We start from the raw sequence: 17,800 nt of genomic DNA on the forward strand, positions 1-17,800 counted from the left end.
TTATTTAGTAAGGGCTGCAAATAAAAAGTGAGAAAGCATTATTTTTGTGACCTTTCTTGCAGCTGACTACATTGTGATGCAGTTTGGCCGCGTGGCTGAGGACGTGTTCACCATGGACTACAACTACCCAATGTGCGCGCTGCAAGCCTTTGCTATTGCCCTTTCAAGTTTTGACAGCAAGCTGGCTTGTGAGTAAAGGGGCATGGGTGAGCATCCTCTGAAAGGAAGCCGTTTGCCATATGATTCCCAGTTCCTGCTGGTGTCACTTACGGTCTGTACTAAACAGGTCAGGGAAAACACAGTCGTGGAGGACAGCCCTGTTGCTGAAGAGAGAGTAAAAGGAATCTTCTAAAAATTCAGGACATTCAGGAAATAATATTTTCCCTTTTTTTCTGTCATATTTTTCTGGAAGTGGCATCAAGTTTGTGTAAATAGAAGTTCTGTCTCATGCCCTTGATGATGTTATGGAGATGTGCCATGATGTACTGTACCGTGGCTCTAGTAGCACCATTATAACGGTGGCTTTTTTAAATCCAGAAAGGGCGTGCACGCTCAAAAAATTTCTTTTTACATTTAAGAATTATTCTGAGGCTGCAATCGTACCTCAAGGTTGCATTCCTACATCGACTAATCAGAGCTTCACATCATCCAACGTAAAAGAAAGATCACAAAAAAGATGCACTTTTTTGAATTTGCAAGGATCTCGCGTAGTATGAAGCCAACTCTGAGGGTTGCAAACCCATACAGGACTGAACTTGATGTGTTGCTATTGTATATGTAGAAGGGCATGATGAATTTTAATTGCAGTAGGAGGAAATGGAGAAGTAGAAAGCACAAAATAATGTTGCACAAGTCACTTGAATTCTAAGCTGTCATTATGTTTTAACATCTACATGCTTTTTGATTTGTTTCAAATGAAAATGTATTTGGAGTACAGAAAAGGAAAAGGAAAACATCTAGATGCCAAGAAAGCATAACTTATGTTGAATTTGGCATGTCGCGTGTTGGGAATTTATATCCTTGTATTGCTGTGGTAATTCAAACACGTATTTTGTATGAAGTGGTATAAACAGTTGGATAAAAGCTCTCTGCAGAGAATCTTACTATTCTGAACAGGCTGTGTAAGGCTGAGGAAGGTAAATGGAAATATTTTATTAAATTTGTCTGGCCTTTTGCGATTTTACAGTTTGTTGATTGCATTTTTTTAAACTTTCAGCAACAACCACTTTTCATCTTTATTTCCCATTGTAAGAACACTTGAAATCGATTGAAACTGTGTATGTTGTTCTCTAATGTAGACGTGCCAGCTACTGAGCTAAATCCTTCTAGGCAAATCTAGTGTATGGTGCATACAAATGTGACACTGGCAGGACCAAGAATAGCTTAAAAGTGTGGATTTTTTATTTCTTTTTTTCTGATTTATCTGGAATATATAAACAAACACCATTTCAAAGAACAAGCCATTCTCTGCTCTTCTCTTTTGAACAAAAGCCAAGAGCTGCAACTGAAAGCACACTGTAAAACACCTTTAAAAATACCGAGTCTTTCTGCCATTGGTCTGTACAATGTTATGCTAAATCGCACACAAAGTAATAGAATGTACATGTAGCTCACCAGAAGGGTATTGAAATGTGAGCCAAGTGAAGGAAGTAGTTGCATTTTATACTGTGTGCATTCAGATCCTCCTTTTTACTCTTTATAGACTGATGCATTGCACAACCAAAGATTATATAATGAGAAAATGAGATCAAACCCGCTTGTCTCATAGCTGTCACTCCCTTTTTGACTATAGAGGACAGGCCATAAGGAGAGCCTGTGCTATTTGGACTGTATAATTATAGCTAATGAAAGAAATATGCTCTCTTCTTCCATTTGCCTTCAGATCTCCTTCCCAGTATACAGACAAGGAAATTTCAGATGACAGGTAGAAATAAGTAATTGCTAGCATTTTTTACAACCTTTTTAAAAATCTATGGAAAAAAGTCTGCTGGCTTTGAACAGTGTTCTGTTGATGGACTCAGCCTGTCAGATGTCATCTTTAAATAACAGGAGGCTCTGCCATATTTTTCAAATCTTTTTGCAAGAAGCCTTTCCACACAGTGGTATAAAATGGAAAGAGACCTTTTGTTTGAGAGAAGTGAGCAGTCAGCTCCCTCAATGAATGATCAAAATGATGAGTCGTGAGCTGCAGTGTGATACTTGGGCTTTGCACGTGGATGCTGTGTCTTCCCCTGTGGTCGGTGGTCCTACCACTTCACATCCCCATCTGTGATCTCACTTTGGATTTTAGGAGAAGGCTCTTAGACCTTTGGTTACCTCATGTCAGTCTTTAAAAACTAGTTCCAGTGATAACCAGAGTTTTTTGTTTGGACTAGTGCAAAACCAGCCAGGAATTCCCACTGCTGGTATTTAGGTATGATGTGGATTTCAAGAACTCTGCAGCATGGGAACGGGTGAATCTGCACAGCTTTAACTCTGTGGCTCACCTCTCGTACGTTTTCTTTAAAGCCTGAGAAAGTGGCATCTGACAGAGTTTTCTGTCTCTCCCTGCGCACAATGCTGTGTCAGAGGAACAAAGGGTCTTACGGTGCAAGCACACGATCCGTTGGCTTTAGCAGGGGAGTTGGTTTAGGAAGGGTTATTTTTAATGCGGCTCGTAACAATGGTCTGACTTAGATCATGGCCCCCAGGGAACTGGCACGAAAAGGAAGCTCACGGACGGTGAACTCCCGCACAAAGGTGGCGAGAGCGAGGGGCTGAGGAAAGGTGGCGAGTTCAGCTTCTGGGGACAGTTTTGCTGCCAGCACATTGTGTAACTTCACTCTCACTGCATGTTCTTCCCAGGCCAGGTATTTTTTTTAACCTGTAAGCATGCCAGGAGGAAAGTGGTGACTTAAATTCTCATCATCTTAACAGAATCATACAGGGACGTCAGCCAACGAGCTGCTGAGGAAAAAATTCCCCACCATAAACTGAGGTCACTAGAGGGGGACGTTAACCTGGGACTAAGAGGAATGAGGAGCTCTCATTAAATCTGGTTCAGTTACACTAGGATTTGCCAAAACCCTAATTCCTCGCTGTTGTTGATCAAGGTACTGCGTTCTTTTGATTCACTTGACCATTGCCATCTGCTAAGAAAGCAGTTTCTTTTAATTTAGCGTCTGTATAATTTCTGATGGACACTTTCTGGTGAAGGGCACTGCTGCGTATCGATGCAGGGTGATATCACAAGTTTTCCAGCACATCTCCAAATCTTGTTTTCCTAATTTGGTCAAGTTGCAGCAGGTTCTGTCATAACATACAGTTATTCCTGAGATTACACAGTTCTCACAAAGTTTCATTTTTCCTCCAAACCAGCAATAAAACCTTGGCACCACTATATATTTTCAGAGGTGTATGTATACTAAAGTAACTGAGGAGTAGTTAGTGGCACGCTGATATTAGTCGTAGCTTCTGCAGGGCCTGCATGGGCAACGGGGCATAACCTTGTTTACTTAGTGTGACAAGGAGTACAATGGCACGGATCTGTGCATTTCCTTCACATAGTCCTTGTGCATGTTTGGATACAGCAGATTTAATATTATTTAAAATCCCAGTATTGATGATTTTTTGCATCTGCTGTTGATTTTGGCAGAGTTGTAAACAAATTCCTTGCCTGAATTGCTTATAGGCAAATACTGCATGCTTTAATGAGAGTTCTTAATCTAACTTGCCACTCTGTTTACATCAAACAGTTTCTTCCTGGCCCTTTATCTAATTTTCTTCATCTCTGATGTTCTGTTCCTTCTCATTCTCTTCGCAGTCCCTTTATCTTTTCTTCAAGGATGCGCAACTCAGAAGTGTTTATTTTGACAATATTACTCAGTGATCTCTCCACAGATGAATAATGCCCTCGGTGCACATCTCAGTGATGCTCCTACAATAGGAGCCTTATCAGAGGGCTGAATTTGGCCCTTTGGCTTTTCAGCAGAGTAAATTAACACATTAGAAGGTAGCAGATAAAAAAGCTTGCCTAAAATATAATCAGAATTTTTCTCGGTAAACATTCGGTAAGCAGAGTTTCCAAACCATTGGTCGCAAATGAATGAGCAGAACTGTCCGCAAGCCTGGAGGCGGACTGTTAGACAGATTCCCTCTGTAGTGCTGCTTTATTTTTCCTTTTTCAAAAGGCTGAGAGTGATTTTGTGAGCTGAAGCGTGTTGGTGCCCTAAAATAGAGTTTATTTTTTAGAAGCTAGACATCACTCTGCTGCTTTTGTAGGATAATATATGGCACATAAAATAGTAATATCGCAGGCCACTGTTACACATTCTGATGCTAGGAAGTCTGTACGAATGGTTTTGTAATAATTGCTGGGCAAATCTCTCGCTATTCAAGTTGCCTTACAGTCGTGCTGGACTTCCCAGCTGGCTGTCCGTGTGAGGTACCAGAACTGAAGGAGCCTTAGTGAAAGGGGCTCTGTAATAAAATCTGGTAGCTGCGCAACCGAAAAACATTATTGTGGCGTCAGGTGACACCACTGAGTTTTATCGGTGGTGGTGAATCGATGCAACCCGTTCGAACTTGGTCATGGTGAATCAGTGCAACCCATTCAAACTTTCTGGCTTTTTGCTCGCTTTTGATGAACAAAAGCAAGGACTGTCAACAAGCACAGGCATCAGTGAGGTCTCTAGAAGTACTAAGCATTAGACCTACTTTTTTACCTATAAAAATCTTACCCCTACCTGAATGCTGCCTATTAAAAAAGAAGGAGATCAATCCAGTCCTTAGTATAGAAAATCACTCCCAGTTCTTGTATCTTTGCTTTTTACAAATTTTAGTACTAGTTTAGTAGTGATTTCACTGGGCGTCACACAGCAAACAAGAGTTCTTGCTCTGAAGAGAGGATGACTTTAGACCAGTATCAGAGTATTTTGTCTTTGGTTGTTTCAGTCAGATAGGACAGGGGGTTTCTCGCTCTTTTTGGCAGAGAGAGTTTCTCCTGATGTGTGGCAGGTGTCAGAGGGAAGATTTTGGGGTTGATCCTGTGGCATTCTAATTAGTTCCCCCATACTATCCCGTTGCTCTCCTAAATTGTCATTTGCAAGATTTTTCCTGGTTTTAGAGAACCATGTGCTCACCAATAAAATACCTTTGCTTGGCAAATAAGGACAGCTCATGTGATAAAACAGCAATCACCTTTATTAGAATTATGGGCTGATGTCGCTCGGATTTGTCAAAAGGCCTCATTCTGATTACTAGAAGAAAGTAGTTTTATACATATAAATCTTGCACTAGAATTAATCTAACTAGATGCAGGCTTCTCTTGCGTGTGCTACTTAATGAAAATGGATTTCTCTTGATCTTCATGTACAAAAGGTACCTTCCGGGGTTCTCCTCTGCGAGTGTTTGAAATTAATGACGTAGATATTTTTCAGTTCTTTTTGTTGCTTGCCGAGGAACTAAGAAAAGGATTTGCACAACTATCTTGATGTCTTAGTATTTTGCTGTGAACTATAGCTCAGTAGCTGATACTCACAAATGCCTGTATATTGGATGAAAATGCATCAAAACTTATTTTATTTGTTGTATTTTACTTAACTACCTAGAAATTTTAGATTCCTCATTTTCAGTAAGGGTATGTGTATCGATAAGTTCACTGAGAAGGCTTGAATTAACTGGCTGTCTTGAATCTGTTTAATGGAACCAGTACACTGATTTGCTAAATTGCTTTAGGAAGAGGACACAGTTCAGAAAAATTATGCTTCCGTTGAGAAAAAAAAAAAGCAAAACAAAATTCCTATTCACTTTATAATTGGATTATTCAATAGCACTGAAAGCTTATCATGGTTTTTTTTAAGTCTACAATGGCAGTTTGAAAATTACTCTGACAAATGCTTGCTAGCACGCGAACTGGAATGGAGTCCTACTTGAGCGTCAGAACCTAGCAGGTAGCAGTGAACACTCCTGTACCTATTCTGTGCTTATGTACTGCTTGTGTGCAAAAAGAGTCCGGAAGAGTCACAAATCTGTGTTAAAGATCAACCTGATCTTTTAGGCTGGCCACCAACTGTTAGAACACAGGCCTGGAGATCAGGTCACCTGGGTTTTAATCTCAGCTGACTGTGTGACTTTGTGCAAATCTTGTAACCTCTTTGTGCCTCAATTCCAACGAGCTGGATGGAAATAATAGTTTTTGGACCTGCCTATGTCCCCGTTCTGCTGAGAGGCTTCTCAGGAGTGTTTTGAGGCTGGTGGATGGCAGGTGGTGTTGGTGTGCGAAGTACCCAATTTGATTCTTACTGAAGGAACCACAGGAATATATGAACAGTTTTCTGCCACTTAGGTAGAAACTGAGTAGCTAACCAATCTCTTGGAATAAAATCTTAGCACTATTCATTTCTGTGGAAATCTTGTCAATGATTTCAGTGAGGCTTGAATTTTTTACCTTGTGTCATTTTTGGTCACGAAATGTGCAGAAAGAACAGTAAGGACAAACCATCTGATACACTTCTTCTCACAGAGATGCGTTGTTGGTTGTGTTTTAGTTTGCACCATCAGTTGTTTTAAAACTATTATTCCTGAACATGTTGCAGTAGTTTAGTTTATGCCTGTTTCTGCTTTTACGTGGCAAACTGCTGGGACACTTGGCGATTGTGCTGCAAATTGCCTCTTTGTACTTTCGGGGTTTTTTGTTTTTTTTTTTTTTTCTTTCTTGGATGTGACTCAGCTGTTCAAACTGTTGTTACTGCGGACTTTGACTCTGTCACGCACATCTGATTTAAAAACAATGAGTCTCATGGTTTATGACTACCTTTATACTCACATGGGATGTTTACAGCACAGTCTGTTTCTCACATTTGACCCTGTGTCTGTGGCCCCTTACTGAGGTTATCCCAGTTAGCACAGCACCATTGGAAGTATTAGCAATTTATAAAGTGAACTCTCTCAAAGTAACAGTATGTAATTTATAAACATTTTTATAGATGTTACCATTAAACTCTATCTGGTTTTAATGCTGACAGATTGGGTGAAATGACAAGGAAATTACTTGCTCAAAATTTTCTTTCCTTAAGCTTGTCATGAAGTTTGAACTCATTTAAGCAGAAATTTTCTGATCCTGCAGCTCCATCTGTGCAGGCGGAATACAGTTTGGCCTATGCAGACTGCCAGACTTTGGCTGCAGGAATCTTGTCAGTGTGATCAGGACACAGTAAGTGATGGGATTTCCACAGTCCTAACAAGAGTGCTCTTCTTAATTCTCTTAAGCACTCCTGAACATCGTGTAAGAAATCACATACCTTTCCTATGCTGACTTACCAAATAACAGCAGGAATATTTTCACTGCCTTTGAAATTTTTTTAATTGTTTTTTTTTTTTTTTTTTTTTTTTTTTTTAAAGGCTATGCTTACTGTCTAGGTAAGTGTAATTTTATCAGACATTTAGTCTTGATGTCTTGGAAAATTGTGTCGTGAGATCGCTTCTCTTGCCAGCACAGAAAATTCTCACAGGTACACACAAGCAGAGTATGCTTTGTGATAGCGGGCTGCTTCATGCTATGAAGTTCAGTGTTCAAACAAGTTTGTGAGCTCTGGCACCTCGTAGCAGGAGGTTTTCATTCCAGACTGGGGACTTCAGAAGATAATCCAATTATTACCATCCTGTTCTCTTCCTTAGGGAGCATCTTCTGTCCTCGGTGGCTAGTAGAACTGTGTTGATCCTCATGTGTCTTTAAAAATTAGGGTATTTTTTAGCTATTTCAAAAACGTTTTCAAAGATGTAGTTTGAGCTCAGAAAATAGTCTTTGATGTAGCAATAGGTGTACCAAGTTGGTCTGGTTGAGAGGCAGCTGCCTTTTCCAGCAATTTTCTCAGTTGACATATGAGCAGTGCTTGATAGTCTTGCTGGAAAAACATAACATAGCTGTAATACACTTTTCTTGGGTTTTGCCTTACAATACTGCTTTTTTCTGCACCACTACGTGTATTTCTGAAGGTCAGTACTTACTTCCAGTACTAAACACAAATAGAGCCGTGTTTGCTACTAAAGTCTCTGCCTCATTTTCTGCTGCCTTACATCTGGAAATTTGATATTTGATACTAAAAATAGAAGATTTTTCATCTAGGAAAAAAACCTGATTTCTAGGCAAAATCATTAACTTCTAGAGCTGTGTGCCTGGACTGACAGAGGGCTTTTTTTCCAACCGGGAATCTTATTACTGCCAGAGTAGTGTGTGCTCTGAAACGTCCTATGATATACCCTGTTGCGTACTGCACCTGGGACACAGTGTGAGGACCAGGTCCAAAGATACCGCCCTCTCTCACCAAACTGGCACTGCTTTCCTTTGGGGGGTAGGGGTCTGCTGATACTTCTATGCTTATTGCAGTATCTTCCATCTTGGGGCCAATCTGTGATTAGGTTAGTAAATATCAGCCTTAACGAACGTCCACAAGCGCAAAATAACGCTTCACAAAGACGCTACACGTCAGCTAGTAAAGCCTTACAGCACTCCCGGAGCAGCAGCTAGGTATTATTATCCTTTTAATGGCAGTGAAGCAGTGATTTGCAGTTTCTAAAAGCAAACAGACAACCAAATAAAGAGTTCTTTTTAGAGCTGGCACTAGAACCAAGTTCTTGGTCTCTAAGCCTGTGTTCCAGCTATTGCCATGGGCAACCAACTAGTAGACAGAAGGTCTCTGTTTTGAACTTCACTGTGAAGACTAAACTGTTTCACTTCAGTTCGAAATACTGGAAAACCAAACCGCATTACTACAGAGAGTTCTTATTAGGCAATTGAAATCACACTGAAATCACGTTTCATGCATATTAATTTATGAGGATGGCCCAGAACAAACACGAGGATGCTCTGCTAGTGTCAGGAACTGGAAAGTTTCTCAGTAAATAACTTAAATCAGGCCCACTGAGTTTTCCTATGTAAAAAAACAGTGAGGCTATATATCATTCCTAACCGTATTTATTTGGAGATTCAGTGTTTTATAATGCAGGCTGAAAATATAAAAATGCTGTGTACTGTTAATTCTAACTTCTGGTTTAAAGTAGGGCTACAGCAGTGATGCTTACTCTTACAAGATTTGTAACAATGTCATCTTAAAAAGCTGATTGTGGAATATGGCTCTTTATGGCGGATTCTCAAGAGTTACTGAATTCAGTGACACTATGGCAACTGTTTTTATTGCTGTTTTTCTTTTTTTTTTTTTTTTTAAAAAAACAACTTTTCAAAAGCACTGATTATTCTGTCTTTTGGACTACATAGCACAAGTCCATGAGGATGAATTCCTATTTGGTATCACTTCCAATAACTTCTTGCAGGTGGTAGATGCTTTTCAGCTTCCTATTAATCTGTGTTACTACAATTTCCTTGTTTTGTTTTAAGCTGGTTTTTTTTTTTTCCATCTATAACTTTTTCTTGTTTCAAACATGTACAGGTTTTTCCATATGGGGACGCTCCAGAAAGCTTAAGTCAGTGAAACCTATAAAGTTAACGTCTGTGAATTAAAGTGTGTTAAATCCCTGTGTATACGTTCTCATTTCAAAGTAGGGTGGCCTTCAATTCCGCTTGCGTAATCCTCAGGGGGGTATTCATCACATGGCGCAGTTCAAGGTTGTTGGTGAATTTTAAAGCGCAGAATAGGTTTCTGACCAAGATACTGGAGAACATACGTAAAGGGATTCACCCTTCTGTATTCTCAGGGTGGCAACTGTGACAGAGTACACCGTTTCTGACAGTTGGCTCCTTGAATTGTAGTTGCAAAGCTCAGCACCTGCACACTGGAGGTCACGTTCCTGAAGTCCCCTTTCTTTGCTGCAGTGGTTTTCAGCCGTCTCTCTGATTTATTGCCACCTGTATGATGAATTTAAGCTTCCTGACAACAGTGTGCTTTCTTCTTTGGATTTTGTGGATGCCAGGGATCTAGGGACTGTATGCTAAAAGCAACTGGTTTACGAGTATTGCAGAGCTTGATGCTAGGAGCACGGTGTAAATGATGCCGGTATAACGAGGTTTGTTTTTACAGTATGCAGCAGAGAGATGCTTGTTTCTCAGAAAATAATCCTTTCTCTTTTTCTTCTTCATTTATATCTGCCTGGATCTGGAGGATGAGAGCCCCTCTTAGCATTCACGCAAGCAGCCACCATATAAGAAAACCACACACAGCAGGTTTATTATGGACAGGTCTGTCACTAAGCAATGCAACTATTTATTACATGCTTACTGTCATCCTGCTATGTATCAGTGCATGTTTTTCCCCGTGTGCTGTCCCCCCCCGCCACGTGCTTGTCACCAGTCAGAGGACATGGCTGCAAAGACATGCATGGAAGCTTAGCAAAGAAACTGCAGAACCGAAGCCCTTAAGATACAGCTCTCCTAATACTGAAGAAAGAGCTCCTCCTGAAGGCAAAAACTGGGACCTGGGGCTTTAAAATTATTTGAACTTTTCATGTGTTTGCATTCCATATAAGAAGGTAACGCTTTTCTGTTGCACTTGCACTATATTGAGCCCTAAGCCCAGAAAAAGGAATATACAATCCAAAGAGTGCAGTTACAGAGAAGCAAACAAAAGTGGAAGCAAGCTCCATTTACAGATGTGGAGGAACTCCAGCGTGCAGGCAAGGCAGTAGTGTGTGCTGGGGAATGACAGCAGGGCGACTTCTTGCTGGGGAAGTGGCACGCTGCTAGGCATCGCTTAGAGCGGGTAACGGATTTCAGTATTCATTGATAGACTCTGATGGCCACTGCTTGTGTTGTGTTGTACTGGCAAGAACTCTGCCCGTATCATTTGTTTCTCCCCTAAAGAGCTCTATTTTTGTGCAGGTATCTTCAGGGTGACATTTTTACCCCTTATTTCTGTTAAGGGCCTAATCCAAAGCCTGCTGGTGTAACTGAAAGTTCCTTTCTAACTTCTGTTGTGTCTCCATAATGCCCCACTTGTGTGTCCCTACAAGAGTCCTAATGTCTCCTTGTCTGTCTTTGCTTAAAAGTGGGCTTATCTGGATCTCAGAAATGGGGCAGTGTTGGCATGAACACTTCAGAAAGGCGATTTGGAAGGGAAGCCAAATATTGCTCTTACATACATCCCATGAAGCTTTGTTCACACTGCAAGGGGGATCTGAAATGTCTATGCGTGAAGAGGTTGACCTTTTCTATTAAATGTGCTGTCAAATTCTATTACATTATTACTGCAACGAGACAGGGTGTTTAGAAAAGCAAAATGTTGCTAAGGGGTAATACTGGATAACTGGCCCTGCAGAAGAATTAGCAAATCACACAAGGAGTTTCCCTAAGCAACAAGACAAACATTGGAGCCTTGTAAATTTTGTTAGTATCTTAAGAGTGTAACATTATCTTCTTGTGATTGAAACTAACAGTTTATTTCAAATAAAAGGTCTTGTACTTGGTGACAGGAAAATAAGGTTCTATGGTGGTTATATTCAAAGTACAGAGGGAGCACACAGCCATGTCCAGTATGGCAGGGTTCTTAGTATTAGGAGCAGGTTGGATTTTTGACTTTCCCAGCATTTTCCAATGCTAGATGTGCAAATATCTGTGCTGTGCACACACACACATACATACATATGTAGTCTTTCAAAATTTCCATTGGTGGTATCTGGGGAGTACTCTGTTTTCTTTCCCACTGTTCATACCAACAGCTTAAACCGTGGTATTAATTTGTCTTGACGTTAATTATGACAAAATATCTCTAAAAGATGCTGTTATTTGAAACCCCTTTTAAAATAATTTTGAACATGTGAAATCTTTATGTGGAAAAGGTTAAAAAAAAACCCTCTTAAATGCTCTCCATGTAAGTGTCTCTATTTATTACAAATCGCCATCTGCTTTTTCCTTTGAGCTGACTCTTCAGTGGGACTGATCCATGCGGCGAGTCAATCCGTACCCCGTGATTACAAGACTGGGGCTTTTGTTTCTCCTTTTTGAACAGTTTCTTAAGAGTAGGGGAACAAGGGAAAAAAATATCTGTGGGGGATGTTTTGTAATTTGATACACCTTTACAAGTACCTCCGAAAGTAAATGCTTTCGAGGTAGTTAATTTCTGAGAATTCCTAGTAGGCACTGAACGGTTTCTGTATATCCAAACACTGTCTTCATCCAGCTAATGACAGTCTGCAAGATCCAGTGTTTGGGAGCAGCCATAGAAATACCCATTTTAGAGTGTGGTGGGTCTCTATCTGCCTGTAAAGAAAAAGAACCCTTTGTTTCTGACTTGTAAACTTTGAGAAGTAGAAAATGTAGGTGCTACATGAATGTTTCTGTCCCCATAAAATGAAAAAGTAGGTTAGTTAGGGGTTGGGTTTTTGTTTTTTTAATTCCCAAAGTAAACATCTTCTAATTCATCTCTTTGCCTTTCTTAAATAAACTAATGATATACAGTAGAATTTGAGTATGTTATGGTCTGGATTTTGTTTACATTATATGGGGTTTAAAGAATGGAAAATGTCAAAATTGACAAAAAAGTCTTCATCTTGAGAACGAATACTTAGCTGGTCATGTTTTTTCATAACGTCTGTAATACTTTACGCTTGTTTGCACACAAGACTGTCTTGACCTGTTTCGAGGAGTCATTTTTGTTCAGGCCTATATGAAGTTTTAGATAAACCTGCAAGAATGTCCTTTTACAAAGTAAATTTTTTTAAAGAAACTCTTTGGTATTCTGGAGTAAATGTATTTATTTACCACTATGTGCAACGACTGATTTTTGTATTTTCACATAATTTACCTTGTGTATGTCATAGAGGTTCCGGTGTTTGTCAATTCAGAACACTGTGCTGAAATATTAAACTTAATTTTTTTGGAAACAACTATGTCTTTCCCTACCCCATATCAGAAGTACCTTGATAAATTACCTACACAGAGTATGGAGGTTATTTGACATAAGGAGTTTCCAGTGCTGTTTAAACTGTATTTTTACCTTTAATGCTACTATGAATTCAAAACAAAACACATAGCCGTAGAAAGTTGTACTATCAGTCCTGACTTTGCCAGATCTGTAGTCATTTTCAGCCTGTGAGTTTTCTCAAACTGTGAGCTCAAAGACTTTAAACTGGTACATGCTGTAGGAAGGCTCCTCTGACCCATTTTCTTGAAGAGGACAGTGGGCTTCCTCAGGACCGCTGGCCGAGCAGAGGTGCGGCTGTTTGCTGCCTGCGGTCCCTACTGCCAGAGCATCACATCCCCCTCCTGCCACCTCACTGCTGCTTGCCACGAGCTAAACCAGCTTGGTTTCCAAGTCCAGATGTTGTTAAGCACTAGATTTTTGGCCTGCCTGTTTCTACCAAAATTAGTCTGGAAAATGGTCGGAAAAACCTGGGATGTAGCTCAGTAAGGACAAGAGCAAAGAGCTATACTTAAGCAGGAATGATCAACTGCACGACTACCAAAAACCCCATCTGTCCTCCGTATCTCTGATAGACAGAACTGATTCAAACTGCGGTCAGGTTAGACATCAGAAAATTTTCTGACTGCAAGGCTAGTGAACAGAGCTTTTTCTCTGAGAAACTGTCGGTGACGGGAGACTTGCAGTTTGCTCTGTCGGGAACACTATGGGTTTGGGTAATGTTGCATTTTGACAGGTGGCTGATCGCCACAGTGGTTACCAGCAGAGAGGAGCAGGGGTCTCCGGGCACTATCAAACCCATCCTGGGAAGACCACTGAGAAAAATAAGCGTATTGTCAGGTGTCTATTGGCTCTCTTGGAATCTGTGCCCTCCTGAAAACTGGCGAAGCTCCAAAGCTGAGAAAAAATCACTTGACTAGGCCAACCTTTCCAGGTGTATTTGTACACAAGATGCTCAGTCTGTCTGAGCTGATGTTGCATTTGCTTATTTTGAAACGTGGTTGGTAAAAAACCATTGAAAAATAGATAATTTTCTTACTCTTACCTGGGTTCTCTTGTCCACTGCTTGTGATACATGAGGTTAGAAACAATATTTTTATGAGGATGTGCAAGTAAAATAATTTTTTAGAGGATTATTGCTCTAGATAATTGCTCAAAGTTAATCATAATTTTCTTATTCTTAGTCAGCTGGGAAAGGAGAGAATCCAACATCTGAACACTAATTGCTAATGCAGTGAGTTAGGCCATAAACTTCTTACATGTTTATCTGTTTTCCAAACACTATTTGATAACTAATGCTCTTTTTTGGTATATTTGGGACCAGCACTGATCTTAAACTTTGTACTTTTTTCTGATCCCAAGGAATGTCTGAAATGATCTGTAACCATTAACAAATACCCAGGAAGAATTAAGCACTTTTGTGGGTTATTAAATCTAGTTTTATCAGCATATTTAATTTGAACAACGAATGTGCTGTTTGTTTTAGCTTTAATAAAAAATATAGCCATCTAATTTGCTAGGTGGGAAACATTACAAGTAAAGGAGCATGTGCTTTTAATAAGCCTTGCTGCTTCCACTGAGTGGCCACCTGTGCATCTCCAGTTTTTTGCCAAAGCCCCAGGTTTGCTGATGTTCTGACCTATGATTTTGATTTACTTATTTAGAAGAAGTTAGTTTGTTTGAGAAGCCTGATTTTATTCAGTGATATTCTTCTTCAAGTTATGAATGCTCTCTGCTAAAAGTGAACAATTAATAATTCAGAATGCTGGACACACCTGTGAGAGGATCTTTTTCTAAAGCTCACCAGACTAACTCACAGGACACAGCTGAATTCTCTAGTTAACTGTGCCAAGGGGCCTGAAAAGAAGTTCTGGACTTCTACTTGCCTGCCAGAAATGACCTTTCAGGAAGGACCATGGGAGGGTCGAATACAGCAAGGTTGAAAACCAGACTGGACTTAGGAATTAAACTTTTATTATTAACTGGGAAGCTTAGTGTGTTACACATGAATGAATTCCTTGATATTTCTCTCACTGATACAAGGAGAATTTAACTCCCAATGCCAAGTGGAACAGCTCCAAAGGACATGCGGATTGCCACCAGCTGATAGCCTGCTGGTTAGGCCACCCTCAGGGGACGAGTGAGGTTGGTGGTCCTCGTTCCAAACCACAGTGTGACGACTTACAAATGCCTCCCACTCCTGCAGTAAGGGTCCTTTATCGAACAATAAATTAAAGGCAGGCTGCCTTTATCAAACAACAGAATTTGTGTGTATGTGTCTTCATACTGAGTGCTGTATCAGGGCCTGGTCAAGCTACTCAGTACAGAAACGCTGACCATCGAAAGGACAACAGAAACGTTCACCTGTATCCCATGTCTGTGGGTGGAAGAGTACAACACGCACAAAGCGTCGCTCGCTGGGTATTGCCCTGAGCGGGCTGGCCTGCAGCAGCCAGACTCTTTGGATGCAGTCTGTAGCAGTCTTAAGATTATCACACTTTGGAGCGTGGACTTTGTTATTCGCAACCATTTACTATGTTTTAGTTTCTTAATGTACAGAAGTAGCTGTTTAAAACCTCTACTTTGTACTTTAGAAAGAACACCACTTTTTCATGCTTTTACAATGTCTTGCACAAAATTAAATGCACAGATTTGCCCAAATGCAAACAGTGAACCTTTCAAATTTCACGTACCTGTACAAGCAGCAGGAATTCGAAGTACATCATAAGCACCCATTTTTATAGACAGGTAAAATCCTGGGAGTCCATGTTTCTGTCGGCTGCAGTAGACCTGAGATGGCAGTGGGCTGGACTACTGCTGTGTCTGCAGCAGCCGTGGTATAGGGCTATCGTATGCCACTGGCAAGTAAGAAGTAATGGCTGCACGCTTGGCAAGTCAGGCAGCTGTCTGTCCAGTCTGTCTAGTCTGTCCAGCCAGACTGTTTCTGCAGAAGAACCAGAACTGTCCATCGTCCCATCCTTTGCAGTCAGTCTCTCCACTCACATGGCTTTCAGGAGTGCGTAAACAGTGAGAGCGTTGTTCCGGGGCCAGAGGGATGGACAGATGATGTTACTCGCAGTGGAATGAAGGCAGTCTTTGTAACAGCCACCTTCGCTATTAATGTATTCCCTGAATAAAGTGTGATACGCAGATACGCTGCGTATCAGCTCCTAGGTAGAGGTGCACCTTGTAGAGGTGCAGCGGGGATTCCCGGTGAAGAGAACATTAGCTCTGCTCACAGAGAGAGGTCAAACTACTGACGCGGTTAAAAGAGAAAGACTGTGTTGAGAGAGTCCAGAGCGTGTTGAAACAAAAAAAAAACCACAAATGTTGGCTTACAAAATGATTCAAAAATAAATACACTCCTAATAAAGCAGATTTAGTATTCAATATGTTTTCTCTGTTTTTTGCAGTAGAATTTTTTTATAAATAACATAAGCAATGTAAACATCAGACTACAGTTATAGCCTGGAAAAACAGGCAGCCGAAACAAAACGCAAAGAGATATCTCAGACACCCATTGAACAACCAACCTGATCTGAGTGTGCAGGGCGCACTTTTTTTTTTTTTTTTTTTTCAAAAACACTCAAGATGCACCCTGGTGATCTAGGAAGACAGCTGGTCCAGAGTGGTTGTACACAGATGTTGTCAAACAGAAGATATGCATAGATTCAAATGAGCTCTTCAATGCACTTACAGTACTTCCCAAGTCCCAGGCCTAATCACACAATCACAGAATGCTTTGGGTTGGAAGGGGCCTTTAGAGGTCATCTAGCCCAACGCCCTGCAGTGAGCAGGGACACCAACTAGATCAGGTTGCTCAGAGCCCTGTCCAGGCTGGTTTTGAATGTTTCTGGGGATGGGGCAATGACCACCTCTCTGGGCCACCTGCACCAGTGTTTCACCACCCTCATTGTAAAACATTTCTTTCTTATATCCAGCCTCTACCTCCTCCCCCTGGGCGGTGCAGAGGGACAGGGAACGGGGGTGGGGTCAGTCCATCACACATTGTCTCTGCCACTCCTTCCTCCTCAGGGGGAGGACTCCTCCTGCTCTTCCCCTGCTCCAGCATGGGGGTCCCTTCCACGGGAGACTGTCCTCTACCAACTGCACCAGCATGGGTCCCTCCCACGAGGTGCAGGCCTTCAGGAACAGACTGCTCCAGCATGGATCCCCTGTGGGATCACAAGTCCTGCCAGCAGACCTGCTCCAGCATGGACTTCCCACGGGGCCACAGCCTCCTTTGGGCACATCCACCTGCTTCAGCATGGGGTCCTCCCCAGGTCATCTCCACTGGCTGCAGGGGAATCTGCTCCTGCATCCGGAGCACCTCCTCCCTTCTCCTTCTTCACTGACCTTGGTGTCTGCAAAGTTGTTTCTCTCATAGTCTCACTCCTCTCTCTCGATTGCTGTCCCACAGCAGGTTCTTCCCCTTCTTAAATACGTTGTCCCAGAGGCATTACTACCCTTGCTGATGGGCTCATCCTTGGCCAGTAGTGGGTCTATCTTGGAGCCGGCTGGCACTGGCTCTACAAGACACAGGAGGAGCTTCCAGCAGCTTCTCACAGAAGCCAGGCCTGCAGCCTCCCTGCTACCAAAACCTTGCCACACAAACCCAACACACTGTGCCTGGTGTTCCTCCACCCTAGGCCTGTTCAACTTATTAAATTTCATCCCTTTAATCATAGCTCAACGCTCCAGTCTAGCTAGATCCCGCTGCAAGGACTCTTGTCCATCAAGAGCATCAACAGCACCTCTCTGGTATCATCAGCAAACTTGCTAATGGTGCATTCAACTCTTGCAACCAGATCACTGAGAAATATATTGAACAGAACTGAACCCTGAGGAACACTGCTTGTGACTGGTCGCCGGCCAGATGTAGCCCCATTCACTACAATCCTTTGAGCTTTGATTGTCTTCCGTAACTCTCATTGCAACATTGATGGCTGTGT

The 17,800-nt window shown here is 41.5% G+C and overlaps 1 protein-coding gene across 6 annotated transcripts in view; it reads left to right on the forward strand.

The window, feature by feature from the left end:
- Positions 1 to 16,198, forward strand: part of TUB (TUB bipartite transcription factor) — a 172,042-nt gene extending 155,844 nt beyond the window's left edge. For 5 of the 6 annotated variants that reach the window (XM_075427255.1, XM_075427257.1, XM_009935259.2 and 2 more), the window contains one exon: positions 63 to 16,196. In XM_075427255.1, coding sequence (XP_075283370.1) covers positions 63 to 196 — 134 coding nt within the window. In that variant the 3' untranslated portion in view covers positions 197 to 16,196. Of the gene's footprint in view, positions 1 to 62 lie in introns of all 6 variants that reach the window. The other variant, XM_075427259.1, reaches the window with a different exon arrangement.
- The last annotated feature ends 1,602 nt before the right edge of the window (positions 16,199 to 17,800 follow it).

Source organism: Opisthocomus hoazin, chromosome 7 (genome assembly GCF_030867145.1).
Source record: "Opisthocomus hoazin isolate bOpiHoa1 chromosome 7, bOpiHoa1.hap1, whole genome shotgun sequence".
Classification (NCBI taxonomy): domain Eukaryota; kingdom Metazoa; phylum Chordata; class Aves; order Opisthocomiformes; family Opisthocomidae; genus Opisthocomus; species Opisthocomus hoazin.